Source organism: Phyllobates terribilis, unplaced genomic scaffold (genome assembly GCF_046119375.1).
Source record: "Phyllobates terribilis strain yellow unplaced genomic scaffold, ASM4611937v1 Scaffold_5__5_contigs__length_657084704, whole genome shotgun sequence".
Classification (NCBI taxonomy): domain Eukaryota; kingdom Metazoa; phylum Chordata; class Amphibia; order Anura; family Dendrobatidae; genus Phyllobates; species Phyllobates terribilis.
This window is the reverse complement of record NW_027362765.1, coordinates 26,318,981-26,332,962: the sequence shown is the minus strand read 5'-3', so window position 1 is coordinate 26,332,962 and position 13,982 is coordinate 26,318,981. Positions and strand designations below refer to the sequence as shown.

Below are 13,982 nucleotides of genomic sequence, written 5' to 3'. Positions count from 1 at the left end.
CAGTATGCCTTCAATTTTGAATAAATCCCCAACAGTGTCACCAGCAAAGCACCCCCACACCATCACACCTCCTCCTCCATGCTTCATGGTGGGAACCAGGCATGCAGAGTCCATCCATTCATCTTTTCTGTGTCGCACAAAGACACGGTGGTTGCTCATCAAACCAAAGCACAGATTTCCACTGGTCTAATGTCCATTCCTTGTGTTCTTTAGCCCAAACAAGTCTCTTCTGCTTGTTGCCTGTCCTTTAGCAGTGGTTTCCTAACAGCTATTTTACCATGAAGGCCTGCTGCACAAAGTCTCCTCTTAACAGTTGCTGTAGAGATGTATCTGCTGCTAGAACTTTGTGTGGCATTGACCTGGTCTCTAATCTGAGCTGCTGTTAACCTGCGATTTCTGAGGCTGGTGACTCGGATAAACTTATAAACTTATCCTCAGAAGCAGAGGTGACTCTTGGTCTTCCTTTCCTGGGGTGGTCCTCATGCGAGCCAGCTTCTTTGTAGCGCTTGATGGTTTTTGCAACTGCGCTTGGGGACACTTTCAAAGTTTTCCCAATTTTTCGGACTGACTGACCTTCATTTCTTAAAGTAATGATGGCCAGTCGTTTTTCTTTACTTAGCTGCTTTTTTCTTGACATAATACAAATTCTAACAGTCTATTCAGTAGGACTATCAGCTGTGTATCCACCAGACTTCTGCACAACACAGTTGATGGTCCCAACCCCATTTATAAGGCAAGAAATGGCACTTATTAAACCTGACAGGGCACACCTGTGAAGTGAAAACCATTTCCAGTGGCTACCACTTGAATCTCATCAAGAGAATGCCAAGAGTGTGCAAAGCAGTCATCAATGCAAAAGGTGGCTACTTTGAAGAACCTAGAATATAAGACATATTTTCAATTGTTTCACACTTTTTTTGTTAAGTATATAATTCCACATGTGTTAATTCATAGTTTTGATGCCTTCAGTGTGAATGTACAATTTTCATAGTCATGAAAATACAGAAAAATCTTTAAATGAGAAGGTGTGTCCAAACTTTTGGTTTGTACTGTAGAAAAAACATTTTTCTTACTAATTAAATCTTCCCTGGTGTAAAGTGGAGGAGTAGAATAATGAAGTAATAAATCTATTGTTACTGTTTCTGTGCACCATGTGTTATATTTACATACAGCGTCACAGTTGGGACATTAATGAGCACTCTGCAGCGCATATATATGCACATAATGCTCCTGGACACTTTGCACACTTAGCTCTGCTACATCTGCACATTAACATACACACAGCTATTGTTATTATGCTTTGCTTACATAGCGATTAGCGCTATCATATTTCGCAGCGCTTTACAGACACTGTCCCCAATGGGGCTCACAATTTAAATTCCCTGTCCGTATGTCTTTGGAGTGTAGGAGGAAACTGGAGTACACGGAGGAAACCCACAGCGAGAATATACATACTCCTTGCAAATGTTCTCCTTGGTTCACCCCAGCACTGCAAGGCTGCAGTGCTAACCACTGAGCCACGCTGCAGCTCTACAACACACGCACATTTATATAAATACACAGCTCAACTACATATGCACATAGGCGTACACTAACACTGTGTATACATAAGCCCATTTTACAGTTTCTTCCAGGTCATGTGAAAGGAGCTAGTAAGGTGGAGGGTTCTTCAGCTGCTCACTCAGAACGAGCAGCCTCTGTGCAGGTCCTGGTACCTTTTTCTTCTGCTCTGCACTGATCACATAGATCAGTGTGGTGCAGGTGGAGAGAGCAGTTCTTGCATTGATAGGGAAGGACTCTGTTTCAGCATTGTCCTCCGTCACAGGAAGTTGCCTCCAGACTATAAGAGGCACTCACTTATTTGCAAGAATTTTTCGTGTTAAAAGTGCATCAAATAGGCCAAAAAATACAGTACATTTAAAGTAATTTCCCCTTCTCATTTATTTAAATGACTGTCTGTTCTATGGTTTTTGTACAATTGGTCATTAAAATATAGTTTCCGTGTACGTTATTTTTGATGTTTAACAAAATATGTTTTCCTAGTAATTCATTTTTCACATTCTATGTATGGCAATGGCTTCTCTCCATGTGGGATTTTAGATGTTTCACAAAATAGCATTGTTGTACAAAACATTTCCCACATTCTTAATATGAACATTGCTTCTCCTCTGTGTGAATTATCTGGTGCTTATCAAGACTTGATTTATCTACCCAACATTTCCTACATTCTGTGTGAGTTCTCTGGTGTCTAACAAGCGATGATTTATGTAAAAAACATTTCCCACATTCTGAACATGAATATGGCTTGTCCCATGTGGGAGTTCCCTGGTGATTAAGAAGATCCAGTTTCTGTACAAAACATTTCCCACATTCTGAACATGAATATGGGTTCTCAGCTGTGTGAGTTCTCTGGTGACTAACAAGCGATGATTTCTGTGCAAAACATCTCCCACATTCTGAACATGAATATGGCTTCTCCCCTGTGTGAGTTCTCTGATGACTAACAAGCGATGATTTTTGTACAAAACATTTCCCACATTCTGAACATGAATATGGCTTCTCCCCTGTGTGAATTCTCAGGTGATTAAAAAGATCTGTTTTTTGTACAAAACATTTCCCACATTCTGAACATAAATATGGCTTCTCCCCTGTGTGAGTTCTCTGGTGTATAACAAAGTGTGATTTATATCCAAAACATTTTCCACATTCTGAACATGAAAAAGGCTGCTCCCCGGTATGAGCTCTCTGGTGACTAACAAGCATGGATTTCCTGGTAAAACATTTTCCACATTCTGAACATGAATATGGCTTCTCCCCTGTGTGAGTTCTCTGGTGACTAACAAGCATCGATTTCCAATTAAAACATTTTCCACATTCTGAACATGAAAAAGGCTGCTCTCCAGTGTGAGTTCCAAGGTGACTAACAAGCATCGATTTCCTGGTAAAACATTTTCCACATTCTGAACATGAATATGGATTTTCCCCTGTGTGAATTATTTGATGTTGAACAAGAAATGATTTACGTTTAAAACATTTCCCACATTCTGAACACGAAAATGGCTTCTCTCCTGTGTGAATTTTCTGGTGTGTAAAAAGATATGATTTCTGGTTAAAATATTTTCCACATTCTAAACAGGAAAAGGGCTTTTCCCCTGTGTGAATTCTCTGGTGATTGACAAGATATGATTTCTCTACAAAACATTTCCCACATTCTGAACATGAAAAAGGCTTCTCCCCGGTGTGATTCCTCTGATGAATGACCAGCATTGATTTCCGGGTAAAACATTTTCCACATTCTGAACATGAATATGGCTTCTCCCCAGTATGAGTTCTCTCATGCCTATTAAGATCTGGTTTCCGTTTAAAATATCTCCCACACTTTGAACAAGTAAATCTCTTCTCCTCTATGTGAATTTTTTTATGTTTAACAAAAGATGTTTTTAGGGGAAAACGATTTCTATATTCTGAATATGGCTTCTTTCCTTTAAGAGCAGTTTGTTTTTCAGTGCCTCTTTTGTGACTTTTATTTTTCTTAGTTGTCTGGAATGAATCAGAAGATAGGACCTGTTTCATAGGATCAGATGATAGATCTTTGCTGTGAAGGGATGATGGTATATCTGGAGTAATGACATTCACTTCAATTGCATCCTGTGGAATCCCAAGGTCATCTGATATAAAAATTGAAAATGTTAGTTGTCCCTCTGATCTGGTACAGTCATCTGCCAAGAATTACACCAATTATTATTTTTGAATAAAATATCATTGAAATTTACATTTTTGAACAATTCTACTCAAAATGTCCATAGAAATAGGGAGATATGTAGTAGAATTGAATTATTCACCAAGACAATGACATTGCACAGTCTACTAGAACACCTCATAGCAAGATCCAGTGGAGTGTGGTTTTCAACTGTTTGTTTGTTCATTATGCCTTCAAAATATTGCAATAAAAAGCCAACCAAAAATGTTATGTAGACGAAAATGATACCAAATAAACTTTCTTATCCTGCAAAAAACAAGCCCCCACTCAGGTGTCAAAAAAGTCACTACTCATATAGATTACTTATCAGCATTAGTCATGCTGATGGTTATAATTTACAAAATGGAGTCACTTCTTAGGGTTTTCTACAGCTATGGTTTTCTGCCATTCTATAACGTTAGGGATTCTGCAAATGGGAAGTCATATCTCCTCTTGGATCTGCTCCTGCGATGTCTGCTTCTATCACGAGTTGCCATTGTTCATTCTGCGCGTGGCATTGGTGATGGAGGACATATGGTAACCAGAAGCTCTAGGCGGAACAGGCTTTATAGGGTGGCCGGGACCTGTAGTACCATCCAGACTGGCAGTATGGGTGTGTGTGCTGTCCAGCTGGGAATAATTAGCTCCCTGCTTCAGGTAATTAGAAAGCACCACACCCTACTAAAGCTCAAAGCATATTGCCAGAAGCTGCCAGATACAGCCTTAGGCTATGTGCCCACGATGCAGAAATGCTCCGGATTTTTTCCTGTGCATTTCTGCATCTCCCTGGCAGAAAAAACGCATGCGGATAGCACATGCGTTTTTCCTGCCAGGGACATGCGGATGTGAAACGTTCTTCACATGCATTTCCGCATGCGGGTTGACAAACGCTTTCCAAGCAATTTTAGCATCACTTGGAAAGTGTTTGACAACTTGGTCACACTATATAAATCCATGCAAATGGCGTGGATTTTTATAGTGTGACCCCAAAGAATGTCAAAAAATAAATCTATACTTACCTTCTGATGGCCCCCGGAGTCATCCTTCGCTCCGTCCTGGCTTGCCGGCAGCTCACGGTACACTACACTGAAGGACCTGCCGCCACATGACTAAATGACGTCAGTGCAGGTCCTTCAGTCCACCGCGAGCTGCCAGCAAGCGAAGACAAGGAGACCGGGGGCCATCAGAAGGTAAATATAATATTTATTTTTTATTTTATTCTTTTTTTTCACAGGTTTTATGGTACCCGGGTCCGGAGGAGAGTCTCCTCTCCTCCACACCCGAGTACCATCCGCACATTGAAACGCTTGGATTCCGCATGAACAGATGCAGTGATGCGGAATCCAAGCGTTCCAATGCAAGTCAATGGGGGCGAAAACGCAGCGCTTCCGCAAAATAATTGGTAGTGCTGCGCTTTTTTCCGCAATGATAACCCGCAGCGGAAATTTCCGCAGCATGTGCACAGCACATGCGGATTATCATTGGGGAACATAGCAGGCCTTCTACCATGCGTATTTTAAGCATTTCTGGAGCGTTTTTGCCGCTGGGAAAAGGCTTAAAAAACGCATTGTGGGTACACAGCCTTATTCTCCTCCGGTTCAGACATCTGTGCTCAGCTCCCGGCTCGTGTATTTGATCCTGTTGTGACCCCGGTCTGAAGTGTACCGACTTCTCTTGGGTCTTCTGATTTTGTACTTTTTCTGCCCTCCTGGTTCTATCTTAAATCAAGGCCCCTCAAAGTAATTTCAAAAGTGATTTGTTATCAAAAAAATAAGTAAATTTAATGGAACATATAAAAACTTGTTGCTAAACTTGTAATCATTCTATCATCTGAAAAAAAATAAAAGAATGTTGAAAAAATATAACGGGATTTTGGAGAAAAGCTGCCGACCTAAAGTAGAAATACAGTAAATATTATTTATTATTTTGTCTGGTATCATTATCTGATTAAGGAGCATACAAATTTAAAGTTTGAAAACTACGGTTAAGTGTACACGTAGCGTTTTTTATGCATTTTCGCTGTGGCTTTCCCACGTGGAAATGCATCAAAAACGCTTTGTAATCGGTCTGCCAGCTAATGCAATGGCAATCCTGATATACTGTGCACATGATGCGGAAATTTCCGCTCAGGATTGTCATTGTGTTTAAAAATGCAACATGTCCTTTCTAGGTAGCGTTTCTCCAGCATTTCCCGCCCATTGACTTTAATTGAACCGTAGCAAATCCGCAGGAATAATAAACGCTGCAAAAATGCACAGAGTGGTACCCGTGTCGGCTGGGGAAGACTACTACTCCCATCATCCGAAGTAGTATTCTATTCTCAAGAATGTTCCAACGTACCACTGATGCTGAGGTCACTGGAGCTGATCTTCAGCTGATGATCCCAAGTGACCTCACTCCTGCAGCAGAGCCATGTACACTGACAGGAGTGATTTTACACTCCTGTCAGTGTACATTGCTGTCTTCTACAGAAATGACATCAGTGATTGCTGATGTCACTGCTGTAGAAGTGACCCGGATCACCGAGGAACAATCTGGATTACGTCGTGACAGCGGACAGGTGAGGGATATGGTTTTTAATTTTAATTTATTTTTTTTTTACAAAAGATCGAGGCATTTGGGGACTGGACGTGCAATAAAAAAACAGTGGGAAGAGTGGAGGCTATGCGCCAGATTTGGCACATCTTATGGATGCGCCATTCCCGGGCTCGCTGAGGGGTGATATTATTAGCTGCGGAGGGGACCAGGATCCATGGCCCCTTCCCTGGCTATTATTATCAGCCTGCAGCTGTGCTTAGCCTTTTCTGGTTAGATTTTATAGGTGGACCCTACGTCAATTTTTTTATGGGGTCCCTCTGTAATCTAGCCAGTAAAGGCTAAGCAAATAGCTGTGGGCTTAGACATGGAACATTTTGGGTTAATGGCCCCTTCCCCGGCTACTAATATCAGCTCCCAGAGGTCGGCTTTCCCTCTGCTGGTTATTAAAATGATGCGGGAGCCCACTTAATTTTTCTTTTTATTTTAGGCTATGTGCCCACTATCCGGACGTAGCAGGGCTTTGGATGCAGCATATTTCTGCTGCGTCCAAAATGTTGCATTCTATTGAACACAGGTACATCTGCATGTGTTCACTGAACCATGCGGATTTATAGCATTTAATACTTTCCAGTGGTCAAATTTCTGTTGCGGAAACCAGCGACTCTGGAAGAGAATTTGACATACTGCGGTCCTGAAAGACGTGCCGCATGTCAGTGTCCGCGGGGGATCTGCAGCCTCAGTTGCATGCATAGTGGATATGGAATTTGTAGAGATCACATCCACTATAGTGTAACATCTGGACGCTGCTGGTTTGACGCCGTATAAACACGCAGCGTCAAACCCACAGCGGCTCCTGATCATGGCCACGTATCCAAACTCACCCGCAGCATTTCAATTTCTGTAGCGGACACGCTAGTCTCCGCTGCAGATTTTGACTGATTGAAGTGTCATTATATGCATTGGATCCGCAAGTGTTGACAACAAAAGTGCGGCATTAGAACACATAGTTTTGGACGCAGCAAAAATACACTGCGTCCAAATCACTGCTTGTTGGGACGTAGTGGCTAACGAAACAACCGTGAGCTGTTATTAATAGCCAAGGACCATGTTTGTCTAATGGCACCTTCCTAGGCTAAAAATAGCAGCTCTCAGCTGCCTCAGAAATTACATGTTTTGAAATGCTAATGAGATTGGGTATATGGGATTAGCTTATTCCCTAGTTCTTTTGTTTGGTGATGACAAGGTGTCAATCAGACCCTTTCAATACCAAACCTAATTAAAGTGAAGTAAAGTGTTAAATAAACACACAGACACAGAGCAAACACTTTATTTGAAATACAATAGACACATTCTTAAATTAACCAGTATACTCACACCAGTTCTGACAGTAATCCAAGGATTAAAGCAATGTCACACGTTTCTTTTTTTCAAATAACTTTATTTAGCCCCAAAAAGCATTCTGAACGTGCGCACATAGCCTAAATTTTTTGCAATTTTCTGGTATTTTCAAAAATAAACGCAAAATATATCAACCTAAAATTACCAGATTCATAAAGTACAATGTATCACAGAAAAAAATATTTCAGAATCACTGGAATCAGAAGAAGTATCCAACGTTATCATCACATAATGTGACACATTTGACAAATTTGAAAAATGGGCCCTGGTTAGATACAAAAAAAACTGGCTGCGGAAAGTGGTTAAATTAGAGTATTTTGAGCAGTGAAAACTGTGACTATAGACTATTACACATCTACTGAAATAATCAAACTCAGCAGTCTTCATCAGTAAAAAATGAGCAACCAGTGGTGAAATCTCTGGAGTAATTACAGTATGTGCAGTGGCATACTACCAATGGCGGCAGGCCATGCGGTTGCTATGGAGCCCATGAGCCAGGGGGACCCAGTGTCGGCACCAGGCGCCCTCCTCCGCTTGTCATTGAAAGTTCAACTGTATGAGTATTCTGGATGCTGACACAGTTAAAAGCAATTATATAAGAGAGAGCGTCAGCTGATGCTTCCTTCTCCATCATTCTTCCTCAACGTGTGACGTCTGAGCACAGCGGACGTGATGACGTTACTACAGGAAGCTGTGCTGAGATATGTGGGCGCTTCAGAACACTCACTGCAGAGTCCGAAGCTGCGGGGAAACGAGGAGGAGAGATGGATATTGATTTCTTTTTGTTAATCAATGAGTACATTGTGGTGGCCATAACAGGGCTGTGGAGTCAGAGTCGGTGTCCATTTTGGTGGAGTATGAGTCGGGATAAAATGGATCGACTCCAACTCCTAAAATATATACAGTATTTTTTGGACCATAGGACACACTTTCCCCCCCCCAAATTTGGGAGGAAAATGGGGGGTGCGTCTTATGGTCCGAACGTTGCTTACCTGGGGTGGTGGTGGAGCGGGATCGCGGGGCCTCCCTCCTTCAAGAACCTGGTGGTGGTAGCGGGGCCTGAGAGCGGCGCAGGTTTCTGGTGTGTGCAGCCATCTTCCTGAAGCTGTGATCCACAGAAGAGTGGTCGCTTTCCTATAGATCACAGCTTCAGGAAGATGACCGCGCACACCGGAAACATGTGCCGCTCACCGGCCCCGGACGCAGCCAGACACTGCCCGCATCCAGTCCAACCCGCGCCGGCCCCCAGCCAGACACCCGCAGCATCTCACCTCCTCCTCCTTTGCTGCTGCCGCCGCCACCACCACCGGTTCCGGGCCCCAGGCAGACCTCGGGGGCACGCAGCCAGATCCCGGCCCACAGGCAGGCCCCGATCACCAAACACCGGCCTTGGCCCTTAGCCAGGCCCTGGCCCCCAGCCAGGCTCCCAGCCATACACCGGGCCTCAGCCAGGCCACCAACCCCCAGGCCTCAGCCAGGCCCCGGCCCCTAGCCAGGTACCAGACCCCAGTCATCTCTTCTGCAGCAGTCGCCAGGTTCCTGAGGGAAGGAACGGAGGGCCCTGCAATCCTGCTCCACCGCAACTCCCCGCTGCTGGAGCACAGGATTCCTGAAGGACCCTGCCTCCTGTGACCCTTGCTCCACCGCCCCCCAGGTAAGATACTGTACATATTAAGACTATGAGACGGAGCTCAATCTTATGAAAATATTTTTTTTCTATATTCCACCCCAACATTTGGGTTGCGTCTTATAGTCCGAAAAATACGGCAAAAAATTGGGTACAATAATTCAATGCAGTTTGTGGGGAATATTTTTTTTTTTTAAGAATTTGAGAAAGTTATGAAATGTCCTACAAATATCTGTCCTATTCCTGATCTAAGGGTCTAGACTTCTAGCTGAGATGAATCTGTGCTACAGTAAATTTATCACTTAAACATGAGCCATGTATGAGGGAGTCGGAGTCAGATTCGGAGGTTTGGCTTACTGACGCCACAACCCTGGACCATAATACTATATAGAGGACTCTGGGGAGTGCATTATATTGTATGGAGTAAGGTAAGTGCATTATACTGAATGGAGGACTATGAGGAGCAAATTATACTATATGGAGGATTATGGGGAGTGCATTTTACTATATAGAGGATTATGGCAGCCCTTTGATTCCCCCATCCTGATACATATGGCACCCCTTGATTCCCCCATCTGGTATGTATGGCACCCCTTGATTCCCCCATCCTGGTATGTATGGCACCCCTTGATTCCCCCATCCTGGTATGTATGACACCCCTTGATTTCCCCATTCTGGTATACATGGCAGCCCCTGATCCCCCATCCTGGTATGTATGGCATCCCTTGAGCCCCAATCATGCTGCCCACAAAAAAAAATAAACAATCATACTCACCTCCTCCCTCCTCCAGCGCTGTCCCGCTCTGCTGCTGAAACTCTCACTGTGTTAGCCGTGCATGGTAGGGCACGCATGTCATCCCTGCCATGCACCCTCACACAGTGAAGTGCTGTGCCGGAATAGTCACTGCTCCCCACACCAGGACTGTGTGCGTGGGGAGCAGTGACCATTCAATCTCTTCAATAGCGCGCACACTGTAGCCGCAGCTCGCTATTAAAGACCATGAATACTCACTACAACCCAGAGTGGGTTGTAGCGAACATTCATGAGCTTTAATAGGGGGCACACTGACCGCCGAGTGCAGCAGGAGCCGCGCTGTGGGTACAGTGTGCACGCTATTAAGGAAAATGAATATTCCCTGCTCCCCACGCCCATGCTGCCTCCTGTGCCCTGCTGTTCAGCAGCTACCGCTCCCCCACAGCCACAGAACATGTTCGAACTATAAGACGCACCCCCCACTTTCCTCCAAAATTTTGGAGGAAAAAAGTGCGTCTTAGGCTATGTGCCCACGATGCAGAAATGCTCCGGATTTTTCCTGAGCGTTTCTGCATCTCCTTGACAGAAAAAAACGCATGCGGATTGTACATGCGTTTTTTCCTGCCAGGGACATGCGGATGTGAAGCGTTCTTTTAGCATCACTTGGAAAGTGCTTGTCAACTTGGTCACACTATATAAATCCATGAAAATGTTTTTTCAGCAGCAGAATGGAAGGAAGGGAGACACAGACATTACTAGTGGGTAGGCGGAGCCCACACAGGATAGAACACCTCAGATTACAAAAAAGTGTTGACCGGCCCCTCCAGCTTGGGCTCCCCCTACTCCAGCTCCCCAGTCTAAAATTTGAGGTCGCAGAGGATAGTCGCTGTGGGAGCAGCTCCTCAGAATTTTTTTTATTTTTATCGGACGGAGACTTGGACCCCCACCTCTCCCCTGGCGGATCTGCATACCCTTTATGGTGGTCCCTGCAGAACCCTGCCGGCCCCGGGGGATGAGGGACGCTTCCCGGTGGAGACACAAACCGCGCCATTGGGGTCCCTGCGCGCTCCGCCCTGGGGGGAAGCTAAGGGCCACAGCGCCACAAATCCCTAGGGGTCCCTGTGGCGCTCAGCTGGGTGAGTACTCAGCATTGGTAAATGTGTTTGAGTGCTTCAGCGGCTGCTGCGGAGGCCGCTGTTACATGTGTACTGTTGGTGACTGTGTGTTTTTTGTCCGCAGGTGGATCCCTGCAGGACATGTGAAGCGGGGCAGGAGCGGAGAGCGGATGAGTCGCGCGCTTTTTTGAATGCCGGCGGGGGGGCGTGGCTTCGCGCCTTCCCGGTCTTTTCGCGGGCAGGTAGCGCTCTGAGCGCGCGCTTTCTCCTGTCCCTCCCCTTCCGGCTTCTCTCTCTCACTGCGCGGCGGCCATTGCTGACGGCCTCCTCCGGCTCCTCACTCTCCTCTCCTCCCATCAGAACCGAAGGAACACTGCACAGCGGCCAGCTGGGTGAGTCGCTTCTGCCTGTCAGGGCAGAAGCTTAACCTCCTCACCCCCACAGCGCAGGGCACCTTTCTGCGGCACAATTAGGTGGCAGACTGTGCTGCCCTGCAGCTACTACCTCATATAGAGGTTTTTTTTGTCTGGGACTCGCACACCTCTTTCATTTAGCAGAGGTTGTGGGGAGTCTGCTGCATTAACCCCCTGGTAGGCGGTTAACCCTTAATTGGGGGACAGCTGGGGTAGCTCTCTCTTTAAAAGCTTTAACCCTTCAGCGTTCGTTTCTTTCCTTTTAGAAGCCACACGGTCCTAGTTACTGACAGGTTTAACCCTGCTATATACTGTGTGAGGGCATGTCAGATCAGGGTCCAGGAGGCGCGGACCGTCTCCCAGGTCCGCTACAGGATCAGTCTCGCGTATCTGACTCGCAGGAGTCCTCGACGGCGTCAAGTGTAGCGCAGGTCGGGGGGCTCAGTGATGTTAAAATGGAGGCTCTCACTCGTTCTATTGATAGCCTGTCTGACCTTCTAGGTCATTGGGTGTCAGCTAGATCCCAACTGTCTTCTCATGGCAGGAAGCGCCACAGGCCGGTACTGTCCTCCCCGCGCAGCGACTCGGAGATCTCTGATATGGAGGGCTCCCCTTCAAGCTCTGCTGGGGAGATGTTCGATTCGGATAAAGAGGGTCGGCAGGGGCGCTCTGCCTCTCTTTTGGGCCGTGTGGATGCTTTTATTGGAGCTATGAGGGAGGCGTTACAGTTACCGGAGGAGGTAACTAGACGCCCTGGTAAGTCGGCCCGGCTGTTTCAGGAGTCGCATAGGTCGCGGTCAACGTTACCATCTCTGGATGAACTTGATGGGGCGGTGGAGAAGGAACGCTTGTGTCCGGATAAACGTTTTCAGGGGACACGGTTTTTTGAGGCACTGTATCCGTGTTCTACGGAGTCGATTGCTAATTGGATTCCTTCTCCTGAAGTGGATGTCCCTTTATCCCAGCTTAGCAAATCTTCATTACTTCCTGTTAAAGGGAAGGCGAGTCTGCAGGATCCGCTAGATAGAAAAACGGAGATGGCGGCTAAATCCATCTACGAGGCCGCGGGTCATGGATTCAGAGCGGCGTTTGGAGCCATGTGTGCTGGTGAAGCTTCCCTGAGGTGGTTGGACCGCCTAAGGATGGTGTGGCAAGATGGATCCCCGCTATCCGAGGTAGAAGGGCTTTTCAGGTTGTTGGAAGAGGCAGCGCGATATGGCAGAGATGCAGTTCTGGATACTACGTCACTGCTGTCCAGGGCGCAATCCTCGGTTGTAACAGTCAGAAGAGCACTGTGGCTTAAGCAGTGGACCGGAGACGCGGTTTCCAAGCAAGGTTTGCTGTGTTTAGCTTACAAGGGTGGTCAGCTGTTTGGGTCTGACCTCACGGAACTGATTGCTAAGGCCAAGGCAAAAGAAACGGCCTTACCGCAGCAAAGAGCTGTGGCTTCTGCGTCTGGCAAGTCTAGCGCCGGTAGTAGTCGGTGGCCCTTTCGGCCCAGGGGACGGTTCGGTCAGCCCTCTTGGGGATCGGGTCGTCCCTCGTTTTCAGGAAAAAAGACCTCTCAGAAATCCCGCACTCCCTGGAAACAGAACTTCCGTCAAGACAAACGGGAAGCTGACAAAAAGCCCGCTAAGGCGGACTGACGCCAGGGTCTCACTCGAGGGTCCTCGAGTGGGGGGTCGCCTGCTCCAATTCGAGTCGACTTGGGCGTCCCACGTTTCAGACGCCTGGGTGACGCGGGTTGTGTCGGCAGGCTATTTCATAGAGTTTCTTTCTCGACCCCCGGACAGATTTTGTCAATCTCGCATTCCGTCAGAGCCCGAGCTAGCTGCCGCTCTACGGCGGGAGGTCGATTCCCAACCTCTTTGTGGTCCCCAAAAAGGAGGACAAATTTCGCCCCATTCTGGATCTCAAAAAATTTAATCTGCATGTCCGGACCCGGAAATTCCGCATGGAGTCGCTTCACTCGGTTGTGGCGGCTCTGTCGCAGAACAATTTTTTAGTGTCAATCGACATTCGCGACGCTTATTTGCATATTCCCATCGGAAGGGCCCACCAGCGCTTCCTACATTTTGCCATAGGTCAGGACCATTACCAGTTTGTGGCCCTGCCATTTGGGTTGGCCTCAGCGCCCAGAGTTTTTACAAAAATTCTGGCACCTCTCATGGCGATCCTTCGAAGGCAGGGGGTTACAATTCTTCCCTACCTGGACGACCTTTTGATTGTGGCGTCCACAGAGGAGGAGGCGGTGAGGGCTTGCAACCTATCCCTTCAGCTCCTGGAGGACTTCGGATGGCTAGTCAATTGGAAGAAGTCATCTCTGGAACCGTCGCAGTCTATCCTGTTTTTGGGGATGCACTTGGACACGGTACGGGCAGTGGTGTCCTTGCCTCCG

At 46.5% G+C, this 13,982-nt stretch overlaps 1 protein-coding gene across 5 annotated transcripts in view; it reads right to left on the bottom strand.

Annotated features, from left to right (window-relative positions):
- Positions 1-995: 995 nt before the first annotated feature.
- LOC141271775 (uncharacterized) overlaps positions 996-13,982 on the bottom strand; it is a 51,330-nt gene continuing 38,343 nt past the window's right edge. For all 5 annotated transcript variants that reach the window (XM_073681900.1, XM_073681902.1, XM_073681903.1 and 2 more), the window contains one exon: positions 996-3,668. In XM_073681900.1, coding sequence (XP_073538001.1) covers positions 2,146-3,668 — 1,523 coding nt within the window. In that variant the 3' untranslated portion in view covers positions 996-2,145. The remainder of the gene's footprint in view (positions 3,669-13,982) is intronic.